The sequence below is a fragment of the Melanotaenia boesemani genome, chromosome 9 (assembly GCF_017639745.1).
Source record: "Melanotaenia boesemani isolate fMelBoe1 chromosome 9, fMelBoe1.pri, whole genome shotgun sequence".
NCBI lineage: Eukaryota > Metazoa > Chordata > Actinopteri > Atheriniformes > Melanotaeniidae > Melanotaenia > Melanotaenia boesemani.
In genome coordinates, this window is record NC_055690.1 from 10,760,088 (window position 1) to 10,777,931 (window position 17,844).

General features: G+C 40.4%; 1 protein-coding gene and 1 long non-coding RNA gene across 8 annotated transcripts in view; one reads left to right on the top strand and one right to left on the bottom strand.

Moving 5' to 3' along the window:
• The window catches only part of actn4 (actinin, alpha 4), a 51,763-nt gene extending 36,032 nt beyond the window's left edge, over positions 1-15,731 (bottom strand). For 2 of the 7 annotated variants that reach the window (XM_041994067.1, XM_041994064.1), the window contains exon 1: positions 15,385-15,729. In XM_041994067.1, the coding sequence (XP_041850001.1) occupies positions 15,385-15,510 (126 nt within the window). In that variant the 5' untranslated portion in view covers positions 15,511-15,729. Of the gene's footprint in view, positions 1-15,384 lie in introns of all 7 variants that reach the window. The other 5 variants (XM_041994065.1, XM_041994068.1, XM_041994063.1 and 2 more) reach the window with 5 other exon arrangements.
• Positions 15,732-15,798: 67 nt separating this feature from the next.
• Positions 15,799-17,844, top strand: LOC121645572. The gene is made up of 3 exons (XR_006011449.1): positions 15,799-15,866; positions 16,957-17,025; positions 17,784-17,844. It is a non-coding gene; the product is annotated as an uncharacterized LOC121645572 (long non-coding RNA).

The window sequence follows — 17,844 nt, forward strand, 5'->3', positions numbered from 1 at the left end:
ATGTTGTGGAGGTCCAACAACTCTTAGACCAGTAAGGACATGGTTTGTCCAGGGGTTTCCACTACATGGATTTGTCTTGTTCTGCTCATTTCTGCTTAATTAGGATCAGATGAGTTTGCAATTAGGCTTAGAGCCTTGGCACTGATGGTCCTTAATGTTTAGCTGGATGGTTCAGGTCAAACAATATGAATATCAGAACTTCAGGTTTCCAGGCAGAGTTTAATGCTATGGCTGATCTGCATTTGTAAGAGAAAGAGAAAATGAGTCAAATCTAATGTGAGACACACCTAAATACCTATGAATATATGATTGCCAGACAATACCAGACATCGTAGCTATTACAAAACACATTTACAGTGCCTCGCTGCACCCTTAGCTTGGTAGCTGTTTCTCATCATCATCATCTTTGCTTTTACGGGAAATGGGTCTTTAAAATCATTCAAGTAATTGTGTCATAATAAAGTGAGATATACAGATACTTTTTTAGAGTGTTTCTTTACACTTCAGCCGTTGTTAAAACCGGACTGAAACCTGATCTGAAACTAACAAGTCTGTTGGAGGAAGTTATTGGTCAGACCAGAAGTAATTATTCTGAGAGCACAGCTGAACTTCTCTTTGTGCATTATTTGCAGGGTAATGAAACTTTTTCCTTCAAAAATTATACTCCATTACAAGTTAAATACATCTTTCCGTTCTGCATTTTTAACCAAGTTTCAGCAGCATTTCTACTGTGTAAATAAGTCTGCCTTTGTGTGAGTAAACATCACTATAGATGGAGTGAGTAAGTGCTAAATTCAGCAACAACACAGTTAGTCAGCGCTGAGTTATTTTATTCATAAAGCCCAAATAAAAAAGTGTCTACACACCAGAGACATGAGCCAAAACGTGCTTAGCTGAGCATCACTTTATCTGCCCCATAAGGTCAAACTAGACAGAGCTGAAAAAAAGAAGCCAAGGTGGCGACATGCTGACCCTCTGACCTGGCATTTTGGACAAACAGGAGGAAAAAGGAAGCAGGGGAAGAAGAGGGAGAAAAGAAAGGAAAAGCTGGTTTGTCCTCCAGTGTGAACAAATAAAGCAGGTCTACAGCTGCTTGTTTTTCTAGCTTAGCAAACTGAGTGCATGTGTGGTGTGAGTATTACAGTATTTCAGCTTTAAACCCTCATACTTGGCATTTTTGTTTCTTGTGCGCAAAGGATATGACGACAATATGCACACACACCTCAGAAAGTAATGACAAACAAAAGCAACAAAAATATTTCTGATGACAACAAAATAAAAATGTGACGAGTCATGTGACTTCAGAAGTGGACAAGAAAGGAGGAGGAAAAAAAGGAACAATCTGGGCTGTGTGAGTGTGTATGAGTCTTTTAGTAAATGTGGTCAAACTGGAGTTTCAGGCTGGCTCAGTTGCCCGGCAGCAGACAGCATTGTCACGGTAACAGGCTCTTTCTGCCCCTCCTCCTTTCCACCCGGCTTGCACGCTTTTACCTTATAAGGTAACACATTTAAGTGCCTGTCAGCGACAATGGTGATGTAAGAGGGCAGCAAGATGCACCCCCTGCTGACACACACACCCACAAATGGACATGCATGGGGGGTTTTAAATTAAATGAAAATAGACACACTCACTTTGAATTTGACTGTGTGACCCTTTAAAGTTACCTGACTACATCCATGTCTGTTTTGTGTGTGTGCGTGTGTGTGTGTACGTGTACTCAAGTACAGGAATGTGTAAAAGGACACACACACCTCCTCTTTCCCCTCTGCTTCCTATGAAAGAGCAGAAACAGGCGAGCAGTGGGATGGGTGGACAGACTCAGGAGGAAAGTTAAGAGCAACAAGAACTAAAAGTGACTTCACACATAGGAAGAGCATCCATGTACTTAAGTGGTTTTTATTAACCTCACACTCTTTGTGCTGCAGCCTAAACTCATGATGAGGAAACCAAACTAGATTTCTGACCAAGTGACGATTTTGACTCAGTGCTTCTCTAGAAATGAGACATGAAAACCGTTTCTTCTTAAATCACTAGCTGCATCAACCTTTAATGTAGAGCATCTTTAAGTTGAGTAAAATCCGCAGTTTCAGAACCACACTTGAGATGATTTTAGCCTTTTTCCTAAGATTCATTGCTCTATGGACAGAAACCTAGCTACAGTTAGATCACTTTGATGGAGTCTAGTCGTTTGGTTTAAGCAGACAGGAAGCAGGTTGGACAAAGTGTCAGTAGAAACTACCTTGTCCAGTGTCCTGTAGGTTTGTGATGTAACTCTGCTGCACCTGGTTTACATGAAATGGTTCTCCACAGCCTGTTGTCAAGTTCTGCTCGTCTTAAAGTTTGAGTCAGGTGTGTTGCAGCATGGAAACACAGAAAACCTACAGGACACTGGCTCAAGAGGTCTGAAGCTAGTGATCCCTGGTATAGAGTAAAGTGAAGACATATGAAAAGCCACGATTACAGCAGACAATCAGAACAGCATGTGGTAGCAAATGTGGCTGAAGCAACTGATCTGTTAGGACTGAAATGGAAAAGTTTGATCCTTTAAACCTCGATGATCAGGGTCAAGTTGTCGGCAACCAAAGACTGAAGTCCAAACTGTGTCAGAACAGACAAAATGTTTCAAAGCTTAAAGAAACTCAGAAAAAAAGGACAGACCTGACAGTTTCAGCCATTTACTCATGTTCTCCTAATAATCCCCATTGGGTGAATTAATAATCAGATTCTTAAGAACAAATAAGAAATTTTAGTGTCATCAACACACCTTTTCCATAACAGACATCTACTAGGCACATCATAAAAAGCCTGATGACCAAGTTCCCTTTAGTGCCACAGAAAATCTTGACAATGAACCAGAAAGCAAAGCCAAAGGACCGTCTCCCAAGAGCAATTCAGCCATCATTGATGGGCCTGTACATTACCTGCCATGCATGTCAAAATGTTCGCTGTCACACAAATAAAATCTGGTCTAGCTTATAAAAGTAAATCTTGTGCTTCATTTGGCTCTTTATACATCTAATAGTAAAGTTTTTTTTTTTTTTATTTGTACATGCAGATGAAAGACACAACGTTCGTGTGAATTTTAGGTTTTGCTTTAACAAAAAAAAAAAACAAATTTTGATAATTGAATGCCAGAAAAGTCATTGCTGTGTCAAAATCAGATCCTAAAATACTTCAAATGAGATCAATTTTTCATTGTAGATCAATTAAACCAACTCAGACGTTTTAATGGACTTCCTGGTTAGAAGACTTTGTAAACGGAGCTCAGAGGGTCCAGACTGAGCACAAGGAGTGGCACATTGTTTGTTCCTTGAGTTTCCGCTTGTTGATGATCCGTACAAAACACATACACGTGTATACATGCACGCATGCACGCACACACACACACATACACGTGCACATCTAGTCAAAACCTACCCCCTCAGTCTTTCTCCGTCACACATTCCAGAGCTCACCCTGCCCTTTATGGCTTTATGATTCACTGGCCCTCTGCCTTTCTGACACACACACATACACACACACATACACACACAGAGTGAAGCGGATTCAAAGGCAAATTAGCAGGCAAATGTACATCAAACAACTGCTGAGAGTGTTAAACGAGACAAACAGGGAAGTTAAGATAGCTAGTCAGATTTCAATTGTAAGAGTTTAATTCATTACTGAAATGGAAAATCATTAACATCCCACATCTTCCCAGAGTCGTGTACAATAAGTAAAGCTGATAAGGCTGGAGTCACATCTAACATGTGAGACAGGATTTCAAACCTGCAAAGCCAAAACGGGGCACATTAAAAATCCACTGCTGCCCTGATGCACATCAATTACACACTCCTGCCACACTATCCCTAAAACCTTAAGTTGATTTAACATAGTGATCCTCCTGCCCCAGATACTCATGCAGACCGAGGCAAAGCTCTTAAAAACACTCGCACAGTAAACACACAACCTCTCTCTGATCCTCTCTGGATGCAGGACGTGGTCATGGCAACAAAAATTGTGTAGATTGATGTAATCCTTTTAAAATTACTAATATCACAGCAACCCCCTCCCCCTCTTCTTGTGCTGTATATGGAGCATCCCAGGATGTGTGGGCAGGGAAACAGTGATAGTTGGATCATCTCCAAAACTTTTACTCTGTTTGCAAACAAGCAACTGCTTAATCTCAAAAATCAGCAAAAACAAGTATAAAATCTCCAAAACTTTTAAGATGCACGTATTCATTCAATATCAGGCAAAAATCTTGGCAGAGTACAGAGTCATCGTGCAACTCTAAAGATGCTTTGATGCATGCGTGAGCAGTCTGGGGAAAGGAGTCAGATTATGAAATGCCGAACTTCCTCTGACAGGTTCACACATCAACTGGTTTCCATTCGTTGACATTTCTCTTCTAAGAATTAAGACACTCCTAAATCCACACTGACTTCTCAGCTGTTATTGAGGTTTAAACACTGATTCAAACTATCTACATCTATAGAAATTAAGCCTAAACTTAAAGGAGGGGTTGGCTGCAGCTATGGGAGAATCAGCTTCTTTCTGTGGTGCAACAGCCACTTATCAGTTTGATATTTTTCATCACTTAAGTTTCATTAAGGAAATCTTTGGTCACAGCAGCCCTATTAGCACCACAATTCTGCTTCAGGGTCGTTGCTAGGCAACACAAGACTACAGCATCTTATTTTTAGAAGGTTTAAAATGCATCTCAGCGCATGGTGTCCATAGTGCAAACTAATCGAAGTCATGAGCTCCATCATCTCCTCGCATACTGTATGCTTTCATTTTAATCATTACTCCTGTCTTTCTCCCCCACAAAAGATTTCACCCCTCCTTCAGTCAATGTGCATGACTTCACTTATCAATGTCTGACAGTGAAAGCAAAAAAAAAAACAAAAAAAAACAAACAAAAATAAAAAAAAAAAAAAAACACATTAAGTACTGACTGTGAGAAAGCATCTTAGCAGCAGAAATTGTCTCATAATGCCGTGGTTAGCCGAGCAAGAAACACTGCAACCCGATTCTCACGCTGCAGCGTCAAACTGTTAAGCCTCCACAGCAGTGGTGTCAAAACCAGAGAATTTGTCTCTCTCACACTCTCACACACACACACACACACATCAGAACTGCTGTGAAGTCACTGCAGCGTATCGGGGCCTGGGTTAACTCCACGTGTACATAATTGTGCATTCACTACAGAGCTGTGAGTCAGAGGAGGACCAACAGAGCTATCTTTGTTAACAGTAGCTAAATAATCCCTTGCAGGCTAGCTTTGATTGGATCAAACAGGATAGTAGGCTTGTGGCTGTTGGCGGTGAGGGCAGAGGACTTCCCTGACACACAGAGACCAGCAGTGGGGCAGAGAACTCCAACACTTTCTGGAATAACCTGGAAAAGCAGCTCCTCAGACTTCTGATGTTGAAAAGATGGTGCATTGATGATGCAAAGTCTCCAATTTCCCCTTTAAGGAACCTATTCAAAATGTGGACAGTCATTTAACATGATAGCTCAGACAAATGTTGGACAGCAGTCACTCTCTGCTCTGTAGTTTGATTCAGTACGCTGTAAAGTTTAAGAGCGGGCATTCCCCGTTTATTTTGCAAACCATCTGGTCCATTAACACAGAGGTGACACACCAACAGACACACACAGTGACCCATCTATCTGGCCTGACTCAGAGGACTTAGTGTTTGCGTGTGGTGGCTTTATATTTCAAACAGGGAAAGAGCAGAAAACCACAGAAACCTCAGAGCCTTACTTCCTCTTTTTTTCCACTACAATGACTCCCAATAGGCCAAGTCAGTGATGCAGACACTCATCTTAATTTTTACGTTCTTCTGTGAGTTGAGATTTGGACTTTGAAGCTGCATCTGTTCTAGATGCTAATTAGGGACATTAAAGCATTTTGTGCAGATTACACTGACCATGTTTTTACCAGCAATAAAAAAAAATCTCACTATTCCCGACAAGACTGTCGTTACTTTGTAAAGACAAAAAGTGACGGAAAAACAAGCAGCAAAACGAATTCTCCTGCTCTCTGTTGATGGCCTCTAGGTCTGCAGTTGTATGTTTTTAGCATCCATCTCCTTTTATAGCTGCAACTCTGTGTTTATCACCCATCTGCTCTCTGCCTCTTTTCACATGCAACTGAATTTAAATGTAATTTTACGTTTGTAGACATCATTAACAAAAAGCTTTCAAATATTTCTAAATGTCTATTTAAGCTCATGCTTGAATCAAATCCTACATCAGTACCTTTGCGTTGTTAAAAACTGTCCTGGAGAAGTTGTGGGCTTGAAGTTGGAGAAAGACCCCCACCGTGAAAGCAAATAAATAAAGATACAGACAGACTGGACTTATGAGCAGGCCTCAGGCTGCAGCTAGAGATGCCTGACCACAAATGTACCCTCCACATTACAAACAGAAGCCCCAGAGTGAAAAATTGTACAGAAAAAAAATCTGGTGCAGCTGTTGCTGTAACAACACTGGCAAGAGAGGGCTGGATCGAGGAATGCAAACCAGTATAATGCAAGGAGTCGGAAGGAGAGGAAGAGTGTTGCGTAGGATTATCTGATGAGCAGAGAATCCTGTTTTAAGAGCACAGGAACCTGAAGGCCAGCCACAACCTGTAAATATTTAATGCTGCTTTTCTGTGGCCTGAAACCAACACAGGCTCAACCTACACCCCTCTGAGAGGTTTCTGCTTCAGGTGCCCAAGCAAAAGGAACAAATCTAATTTTGAAAAATCACACGAGCTCCTAAATTATTCCTGTGTAGACTGACGGCTGCATATCTGCTTCAATGTTATGGTATTGGCATGGTATAGTTTATCGAAGGAAAACAGAGCAGTTCTAGAGTGATTGAGAGTTAACATACATGAGTACACACTGTCCAAACACACTGTGTATGCTGTTTGTATGCGTGTGTCCCAGTAGGCTTCTCCTCCTCACCTCTTTGCCCAGTGGCCCAGTTTGAAAGCTGTTAAATAATACAGGAGAAACTCGTAGAGGAAATCAGAGACAGTGGCTGTGGAAACGTCTTCACCCGTTACGGCATTTTAAAAGCTACTGTAATACACTTACATAGTAGCAGTTGTTTGAACACAACATGAACTAATCTGCAGACTCATCTGGTGTTTCCCCATCACTGAACATCAGTTCAAAACATCCACAAAACAGGAGCAAATGTTCTTTGTTAAAACCACGAGCATGTTTCATTTAGATGCTTTTGTTTACAACTGATCTCTCAGGACTAAGTGCTGGTGTTCGGGAGCAGAACTGTAACAACACTACATTCATTTTCTGATCGGAGTTGCCAACCTTCTGTTAGTGTAAAAACTTCAGGCAGCTGCTCAACAACTACAGCTCTCCCTGTTCAAACAGACTTACTTTGAGCTGCTCCCTGATCATCTTTTACATAACATTTTTTATAAAGCAGCAATTCTTATAACACTAACACTCTGACAGACAAAAAAATATCATCTTTCTGTATTGTCTTGTTAGCTCGGTTTGGGATTAAAACAAAAGATCCCCTCCTCCCCTCCCAAACATGCCCTTCAGATATCTGCTTTGTGTTCCACATATAGCAGGATTTACCATCCTCGGCCTTTATTATGTTAGTATGTAAGGATCCGTTTCATTTAGCAAACACTCACACTAAAGGGAGAATAACCTGTCTAGGTGTGGCCTTATATGCAGATAGCCATCCAGCTTAAAGCTACAAGGCATTGACCTGCTTCTGGACGCACCAACCAAAGAAAAAAATTGTGCTAAGCTATGCCTTACTGGTTAAATCCTGAGCAGGTTTTCCATCAATGGACCCTGGAGAACATTAAACTGAACTGATTTACAGTGATCAAACATCATAAACGAGAAGAAATTATTTTAACTTTTAGGTCATATTAACAAAGATTTGCAAACATTTCACCCTTTTATTCTTTATTAGGAGCAAGATTATGAAAAGGCTGCATTTTTGGCTCTTCTGGTCCTAACCTGCTTGTTCATGAGTGTGTATCCAGCACTCAGCAACTTCGTGTACACTGTGGACATGATGTGGTCGAGAGCTGGATGTAATCTTTGTATGATCTGCTGGTCATGTATTGTACATTTACAACCATGAGCCTTCTCTTCAAAACAATGCAGGCTGTTTGCAACAAGCAGAGCAAATACATCAAAATGGGCCTTGTTGTCAGAGTAACAGACCTCTCCTGAAATCCTGAAAAGACATTTGCATTTTGTGCTAGTGACCATTTTTTATTATCATCATCATCATCATGCCATTGTTGGCATAGATTCATGAAAATAAGACTGATAAGTTGAGCTGATTCAACTATCTTATGATTTGAGTGTTTTTGTCATTTTTGGCGTGTTTTATCACTGTTTCATTGAACATAAACAACACTGAGGGAGTTTCTACAAGTTTTACATCTAGATGGAGAACACTGTACTCAAAGATCTGTGTTGAAATTATGGAAAGTTTCAGAATAAATGTAGAAATATTTTTTTCCACAAGCTGATAATGCTTTTTCCCAATGTTATATACGAATTCAGTAAAAATCAACGACGATGACCATTAACATCAAGTAGAAGGAGCCTTAAACACACCAAATACAGCATGAAAGAAAGATTAAACACTGCCTTAAAGTGAGTTTCTCAATGAATTAAATGATGATGAAAAAAAATGAAGTTTTTAAATTCTAGTTCTGCATTTTTTTTTTGCAGAAATGCCAACAATGCATGAATACATCCTCTCACATCAAAGCAGCACCTTAAAACTGTTTTTCTACAGAACACTGAAAAAAGTGTTAATGGTGTAGGCAACACAAGCATCTATCTATAGCTCCCAATGTAACACACAGACATGTGCACTGGCCTCCTTTCTAGCAGAGGACAGCCTGACACGACACTAGAGAGAAAGGGTTTCAGCTTCTTATTTTATCTGATCAAATTTTCATTGGATTTCAAGTCTCCTGCTCGATCTCAGGTGCCGGTTGACAACGGAGCTCTGAAGTGCTGTTTCCAAAAATAAAGAGCCCTGCAGAGCGCTGCTGTTCAGAATAGAGAGGCTGCAGCCTCACAGATCCACATATGAACACTATCTGCACTCTGCAGCCATGGAGACAGGCGAGAGATGCGGGGCCGGGCAGAGGGCCGGGTTAAAAGATGCACCACGCCGACATCTATACTCTCATCTTGAGATTTCATAGCGACACAAAGGCATGAATTATCTTTCAGCTCTTCCTCTGAGGTGAAGCTTGTATGTAATTTTAGAAATTCAGACTAGATTTAAGAATAAGATGCAGACTGCTGAGATATATATATATATATATATATATATATATATATATATATATATATATATATATATATATTTATATATATATATGATCTTTTAGCACTACAACGCAGAACAATTTACAGAAGTATGAGCAGAGGGGGTGTGAGTTTACTGTAATTCCTCTATGTTGAAGTGTTTGAGGAAGCTAAAAGCAAACTACTGTACTGCTTATTCCACTAACACACGACAAACAATGTCCTAAGTTTATTTTCCTGCATGTTCAATGGACTGCAGATGACGAACAAAGTCACATACAGACAAAAATAGTGGAAGTGAGGACATGAGGAACCAGAGGTTAGCTGTTCCGTTTAAAAACCTTTACACTCCCATCCCCAAGACCCCAACCCTTCATATTTGTGCTCCACACTTAAACACATCCCATTTTTTAATGTGCTGCTTTTAGGCAACACCGCCCTCGACCTTCTTATAAACTGGGTCTGCATGAACACAAACAGCACAACACAGTCACAATTCCTCTGCTGAAATTGACAAATGTTGCTTTTTCAGCCTCCTGAGTTGATATCTGCAGCATGGCAGGAGCAGCAATAAGCTTCACCTCACCCTCACAATGGCATGCCCAATCTGCACACACCTGATTCACCAACTTCACTCCTACAATTGTGTCTTAGTCCCTCTCTCCAGGGATGGAAGCAGAGAAGTTGGGAACAAACTTCAGGAAAGGAAACTGAGGTAAGAGGTATTCAACCAAACTAGATGTTGCTCCTTCAGAGCATTGCCTTGAAATTAACTAAACATCAGCCACTGTATAGTTAAATTTTAAGAATTTGATCAGTTCTGTCTGGTGAGTATCAAAACTGTGGAATAAAAATCCCCTTTCAAACATTGGGGTTACTAAAAACTACAGAAGAGCACACCCTAACATCCTCTCTCCTCCAGCTGCACATTTAGCTGTGAACCATTTCCAGGTCACAAGTGGGAGTTTGGACAAAGCAATGAAAAGGATGAAATTAGAGCAATGAGATGAACTTACAAAATATCAAACTTCCTCAAACCTGATGAGCTAATAGCTAATATAACATCCTGTGAATGATTCTAACCTCTGTACTTTCACCGCTTACAATGAATTACTTTAAATAAATCAGTAAAATTATACACAATCTAAAAAGGGTCAAATTGAGCCGGAAACTTAAGTTGTATTTGCTAAGAAAGGTCAAAATTCCTCTCAAGGCTAAATTCGAAGAAGGGGGTGGGGGGGTCTGAGCCTCAAGTTAAAACCATCAACAGGCATTTTGGCAGCCGACCAAAAGGAAATTCTCAGTCTCTATTGTTGCCAATTTCAATTCATCAGTGGGAAATGCTATTTACTAATCCCCATAACTATGCACAACAGCCAGGATGTAAGCTTGTGAACCGCCACGGTTAGAACGATTACTGAGGTTATATCAGATATAAACTGAATCGGTGGCTGTGAAGGTATTCAGTCAAACCCCAGTCCTCTTCTTCGCCCCAAAACACAATGGCTTCCTTACACACAAAGAGAAAGACTGTAAAGAAATCTCTTTTAAAAGGACAAACACATTAAGGTCCACCACCTCAGCGCAACCCCTCCACCGACTGACTGGGGTGTTTCTCAAGTTTGCTGCATTTGTTCAAAAACTCAGGGCGGCACTGTCAACCAGAAACAAACCAAATGCTTCCAATGTGCAATCAATCACAGCACGGTGGTGCACGAGAAAGTCTCTGCAGACAAATATCTGGAGCAGCGTTTGGCGCCACGACTTCCTCAACATTGAACCGGATGGAACCCCCCCAGTGGGGTCATCCCTCTCCACAACAACTGCATCTGCAATCCTACAAAACACCCCCTTCCTCACACTAAAACCTTTTCCCCCTGTCGTGCAAAAAAACAGGCCACCCCGCCCCCCATTTAGACCAAAGCCCACTCCCACTGGCCCAGCAGGCTATAACAGGCCACCAAAGGAATGTTTCCCCCTGCGTGCTCTCAGTGGCAGAACAGGGAGAGACAAAAGGGGAGAGGGAGTGGGGTTACATTCCTCTCTGCTCTGTCCTCTCGCCGGCTGTCTGCTTGACTGACTGGTTCGTTGTTTAGGCTGATTCTGGATCCTAGTCAGCTGAGGGAGAGGGCTTTCCCACAGCTGACCTGGAATCAGCTGGCAGTGAGGAAATAAGACACACGAATACTTGCAAAGATCATTTTTGACCATTAAACATTAGAGAAGTGGCTTTAAATGTCAAACACAAACAATAATCTGTCCAATTAAAATGTCAGATTTTCCAGGCAGCACATCTCATATTTATTCATGCAATTCCACTAAAACACGTTTAAAACGGCAAAATAAGCACAGAGGTCAATTTCAGGTGTCTGAGCCTGCAGTTGCTACTACTGCTATATGGAGTTAGATGATCCTGGTGGAGCAGATTAAGCCTGGTGTATATTCAGAGGATGCAATGTAATGCATGCATCAGTGTGTGATAAGGATTAAGCAGACCCACTGTTCACGTGAGGCAGAGAAAACAGAATTAACAGGATTACAGATAAAGCTTTGCAATCAGTGGACACAACTCACTGATATCTGCTCAACAATTCACTTCCCTAATTAACCCTCATGTATTGCTATGGATATTTTCGTCCATTTGGATTTTATCCCTTTAAATACAAGCTTGATGACTTCATTTCACAGTTGTTTATGGGGAAAAAATTAGAACAATGTTTTAGATAACACAAATGTTGGATTATTGGGGGATTGTTTTCAAACTTGTCATGGACACGTCAAAGATTACCCAAAATACTGACTTTGATGCAATTTTAGCTTTTCTGTAGCATCCAATTTAAAACTGACTACCCTTTTAAATCATTATTTTTAGAGAAACCTTTTGATCAACTTCAGTTCTGCTCAAAACAATGAAATCTGCTCCATTTTATCCATTACATTTTTACCCTAATGACTTAAGAGGGTAGTTAATTAAACTGATGCCTGAGGGTTAAAACAGATAAAAGGTCTGTCTTCTCTCTGAGACACCCAGCTCCAGTTGCTCCCACTAAAACATCTTGACCAATAACACACACAGACACAATGTCTTTTGTCTTTTAGAAAGCAAGCTGTTTAAACAACCCTCCTCAAACATTTTTAGCTCCTGTCATTCTTTGAAATGGCAGGAGGAAAAATAGCAGGCCTGGCAGTTTGTAATGCAGTCAGATCTCAGCCAGCGTAGTGAAGAGCGCTGCAATGCATTGTTGGGTCCTGACAAAGTGTCGCTCACAGCTCGTCCTGAGCCAACCCAGGCTGTCTGAACTTTCCTCTGCCAGCCAGGCGGACACACAGAAAGCATGTGAAAGTGGGCGACAAAAGAACAAACCAACATTGTGTCCAGCTGCCCACCTTACCAGCAACAGAGTATAAGTCAGGGGAAGTCTGGGGAATGCAAACAAACTTGTGCTGCTTACTTCATCCATGCAGCATGTTAAAGGATGAGGTTTTTAAAAACAATTTAGCACAACTCAATAAGCTTTAACAATTTCTCCACCTCATGAGGTAAAAAAGAAAAATCTTATCAGTTACAGTTAAGTGTGACATCAGTGTCCATTTGACAATCACTGCAGCGCAAACATACTGACACAAACAGCTGTTAGTATAGGAAAAACAGACACGACCACAGAGAGGAAATCCTCCACAGTTAAACTGCAGTTAAAACAAAACAAATAAATTACTCTAAAATTTCATTCAGGAGCCAAATTCTGTCATGTTCCGTTTTTAAAGGCTCGTTTTTGGTAGCTCACTTGGTATCAGTAGTAACATGTTTTAATCATTTGTACAGTCAGTCTCGAGTGACGCCGTCTACACCGGGCCCTCGGGCTTGTGTACTTTACAGCTTTTCCTTGTTAGCTCATCCACCCACCTCGCTGTGCTTTCTTCCCGCCACATGACATGAGAAATATGCACAGCCCAACTGTCACCAAGAAGATGCAATGCTGAGAGTTACAATAAAACCTCTGGTGGCGTCACTGCGTACTTTGACATGTTTCGACGTGTGGCAGATCCCAGAGCAGTGAAAAAAAGACTTAATGACATGTTTGGCAGACGAGGAGCTTCGCCTGTAATAAACTGCAATTAACTGGACTCGGCTGGGCTCGGTTCAGCAGCTCTGGGGTGTAGAGAAATGTTGCTCAGTTGATGAAACCTGAAACGTTTGAGCAAGGACAAACGTTGCTTCTGCTAAAAAAGGAGCAGGCTCAACTCTTACTGTTCAGTGAGGCTCATACAGAGATGCTGCAAATATTTCTGCCACCAGGGTTCAAGTTACATGAGACAATTTACTATTTTGAGCAAAACTAATAAAAAATAAAAAAAAAAATACTTCCCATTTCTACTGTTACTCAACCCGGTTGATATGCCAGAGGCAGCATGGCTGAAAAAGGGTGTGTTAAACACTTTCACACACTTCTGGCATTCACTTATCTCACAAATATTCCTGCAATAGACAACTCCTCACTTTTTTGTAACAATTCACACAGTTAATGTGAATACAGCTGCATTACTTTGACTTTTAGTTCCCCTCAGCTCAGGTTTAGTAAGATGACATGTCTAACCATTACTGGGAGGGACCTCAGCACAGGTTAGTACAACAGGCCTCTCTCTGTTAATCATTGGTAGGTTTGACTTTTTCTTTTGAGGAACCTTTGCCCTGTGTGATCTCTGGACAGAGTGTTCACACAGTTGACCAACCAGGTAACAGCAGAGGACCTACCCGCCAGGTTTGATGATTACCTGCAGGAATTTGTGGTGACAACTAGAAATGCACGAGACAATGCTCGGCATGCAGTCATGCACCTAAAGAGAATACCAGTCATCTGGCTACTCAGTCATTACACACAGTTAAACCACACTTCTTCAAATGATCCCTCATTAGGTGACACATCAACTCCCTTATAATAAAAAAAAAGATTAGAGAATTAAAGAAATTATGTGAGAGGTTTAGGGGGTTAAGAAACACATCAGGGAGAAAGGTAGAGAAGTTAAAACAAAGAATCCATTAAAACAAAGGTTGGGCATGGTGGGATGTGAGCACAGTTTAATGTTATTTGGGTAAAATCTGCAGTATCAACAGTGGGTGTTCAGTCCAGATCAGCGAAACCAGATTGGCTGCATAAACTTGTAAAACGGGGGCTCTGTCAGAGCACAGAGGGCAATAGTGTCCTTAATATGGCATAACCCCTGACAGGATGTGGTTTAGGGTTAAATAACCCCTCTCTTCACCTGACCTGTCAGATAAATCTAGTCAGTATTTACAATCAGACAACATGCATACATACTACAGTCAACTCCATAACTGTTTAGGATTTATTACTCGTTTTAAAATAGCTGCGATGCTTCAAATACTCTAAGGCTTCAGAGAGTTGCTAACCATGAAAGGAATTCCACCAGCAGGCCCTGGGGTTCAGTAAAGATGTTTCCCAGACTAATTTCACAAAGAAAACACCACTAACCCGTTATCATACACGATTCAACGTGGACAAGCTGAATCGTGGCAGCTTTATAGTTAAATTTTTCACATAAGAGCTCTTAACACCCTGGCTGCGGTCAGATCCTCAGCAGCAGTAGAAACTCGCCTCGTTCAGTCTTATCGGCCTCTAAACAGTCACACAAGCCTCCTTGAAAACGCCCTGCACAATTTTTAAAAGCGCTGTTTGATATGTTATCACAACCAAAAATGTCTGCACAATCTCAGTTTGGATTTCTAAAACAATGAGGGGCCCCGTTTCCGATCAGAGAAGAAAAAATGTCACCTGTAAAGGGCGAAAGCTGCACTAATGTCAGACACACAATTAAAGACTTTCTCATGCACTCGGTTACGAGCCAAGATAAAAACCGGGCGAGGAAGAGAAATGGTTCAGATAAAAGGGAGTTTCAGGAGTTCGTATAGGGTTTAGTGAGCAAAACAGAGGCCCGTGTTCGGTCTCTGACCTCCACGTTTCATCCCATCCCTCCCCTGCCATTTTCTTTCAGCCCGCCGCCGTCTCCTTTCAGACCGGCACCGCTCGGCCCAGCTGGGCCCGACTCAGGCTGCCTTACCTTCCTCTGCTGTTTCTCCCAGGCCGGGTCCAGCAGCAGGTCCCGGTCCCAGTCATTCTCCTGCTCCATGTAGGTCTGCACTCCGCCCGCGGACGACTGGTTATTGGCAGCGTGATAATCTACCATGTCAGCAAAAGAAACCGGAGTGCGCCACAGACAAACTGTCAGGAGGAGACTATCCAAAATAAAAAATAAAAACGGGAAAAGCGAACGCGGCCCAAATCAGAAAGGTGGGGTGGGCAGGGATACACGACCCAGGAAAGTGTCCTTCTTCCTCTGTTTTTTCTCTCGCCGCTTCCAGCCGTGAGAGTTTTTTTTTTAATGTGATGAGTATCCGGTGTGTGAAGTCAGAAAACCCCACTGCTGCTGTGAGAAGAAAAGCTTTCCCTGTGAACGGTGTGGCTGCTGGGAGGAGGAACCGGCCGCTCCTACGGGCTGCACCGAGTCCGACAAGCAGGGAGCACCCACGAGGACCACTTCCGGTAATGCCTTTCAATCACATTTTAGTCTGCGTGTGTTCGGTTCAACGATAATTTCCACTAACACATGTACAAAAAAAAAAAAAAAAAAAACTAAGACATATACGTTTCTATTATTTGTTTATATATATATTTTTTCAACAATACTTTTTATTTTAATTTTCTATGTAACTGAAATGTTTAAAAAAATCCTCACAGCCAGCCTGAATCCATTATCATAATGAAACTTTATGTGCTTATTCAAACATTTACAGTTAGCATATATATGACCTTAAAAATGTCCGTGAGATATTTTATTTTCCACTTTTACATTTGAACGCCCCCATCTCAATTGCAAAGCTGTGACATTTTATGTTTAAGGCCTCGTCACTTTTTTTCCGGTAACGTCGGTAAACTTGACAAATACTCCAGTAGATTCTATAGGTCCACACAGTTCATGAATATGCATGTCGTATTTGAACGTGAGCTGTTGAAACAATGAAGCATTAAAAACCTAAAATTAATAAATAAAGAACTACTTTAAAAATTAGAACAAATATACATATAAGTTAATTTATTTGGAAAGCTATTAAAAATAGACTAATTATCTGCAAGAACATATGTTTAGGATTTAAGGCCACAATCAAAAAAACTTATAAATTCAAAACTGATTTAAAAAAAAACACGTTATTTTGTTGGTAAAGTCATATTCCTGTTTCTTGTTACATTATAAATTATCTTCCTTAACCACCTTGCCTATTTCAATGTAACACTATGCCGTATTACACATAAGGGTGGAGGTCTATGCAGTTTTAATCATATTATAGTATGATGATTGCAGGATTCATTAGTTAATAATTAAAATATGCTAAATTCCTTTACAATATTTGCCCCTGAAGTTCAGTGGAATCTAAATTTAAATTACCATCACAGTTGCTGCACTTATTATTTCAGATAAATGTATGTTTATAGTATGAGTAAGATTTGTAAGAGTTGTGTTTAGCTGAACTGCAGAAAATGAAAATAAAAGTACAGTGTGGGGTAGTCTAAACTGGATTTGCTGGATGTGGTAGTGAAAGCTCTTCAACCATTTCCTGTTTTTTTTTTTTTAAAGAGAAGAGAAGGGTTCTGAAGAAGAGAGGGGTGGACAGAACAGAGTGGGTCAATCTTCACCCAAAAACAGGTCAGTGTAAAGAGAGGTTTAAGGATAAAAAGGAGTTGATGAACTCTCTGTAGCATTTTCATTAAATTAGAGCCTCAGGGAATTGTGTCAACTATCTAGAAAAGGGTTAAATATGTCTCCTTTAATAGCTACACAAGATGCGCTTACAGGTATCCTTAATTCTCAGTTTAATTAATTAAAAATTAACATTTGAAAAATCATTAATGACATTCAGTTTTACCAAAAATGACCATTTAAAATATTAGAAAAATAAGTTGTTGTTCTTAATGGGAGAGATTGTGTCATTGTTTCCAGTTTTGAGTACTGAGGTTTTAATTCCAAAAATGTAAAACAATTTTAGATATTTATGTCATTTTACATATCCTAAAACACATTTTGATATCTGAAACTGTAATTTATCTGGTCATCATATCTGTAATTACCTTTATAGGAGTGCAGTGCATTTCTGATATTAAAATAAAATAATTATCTCAGATTAAGAAAACAGAAACTTGCATACACATAAATTATCTTAAAAAAGCACTGCACAAATGCTATCAGTAAACGAGATAATGTGACGTAATTTTAGAAATTAGTGTATGACAGAACAGACCTCATCACCCTAATTTCATTCTTGAATGCTGTTTTGTTTTTTATTCTGACCTTTTTGGTTTGTTTGTTTGTTTGTTTGTTTGTTTGTTTGTTTGTTTGTTTTTGAAAGCAGCAAAATAATAACTTGTCCCCGTTTACATACCTGTGTGGAACTTTTTGTTTCCCAGAAATCTCACTGGAAGAGAGTACAAACTTATCAGGACCAATGATGACAAATACACATACAAC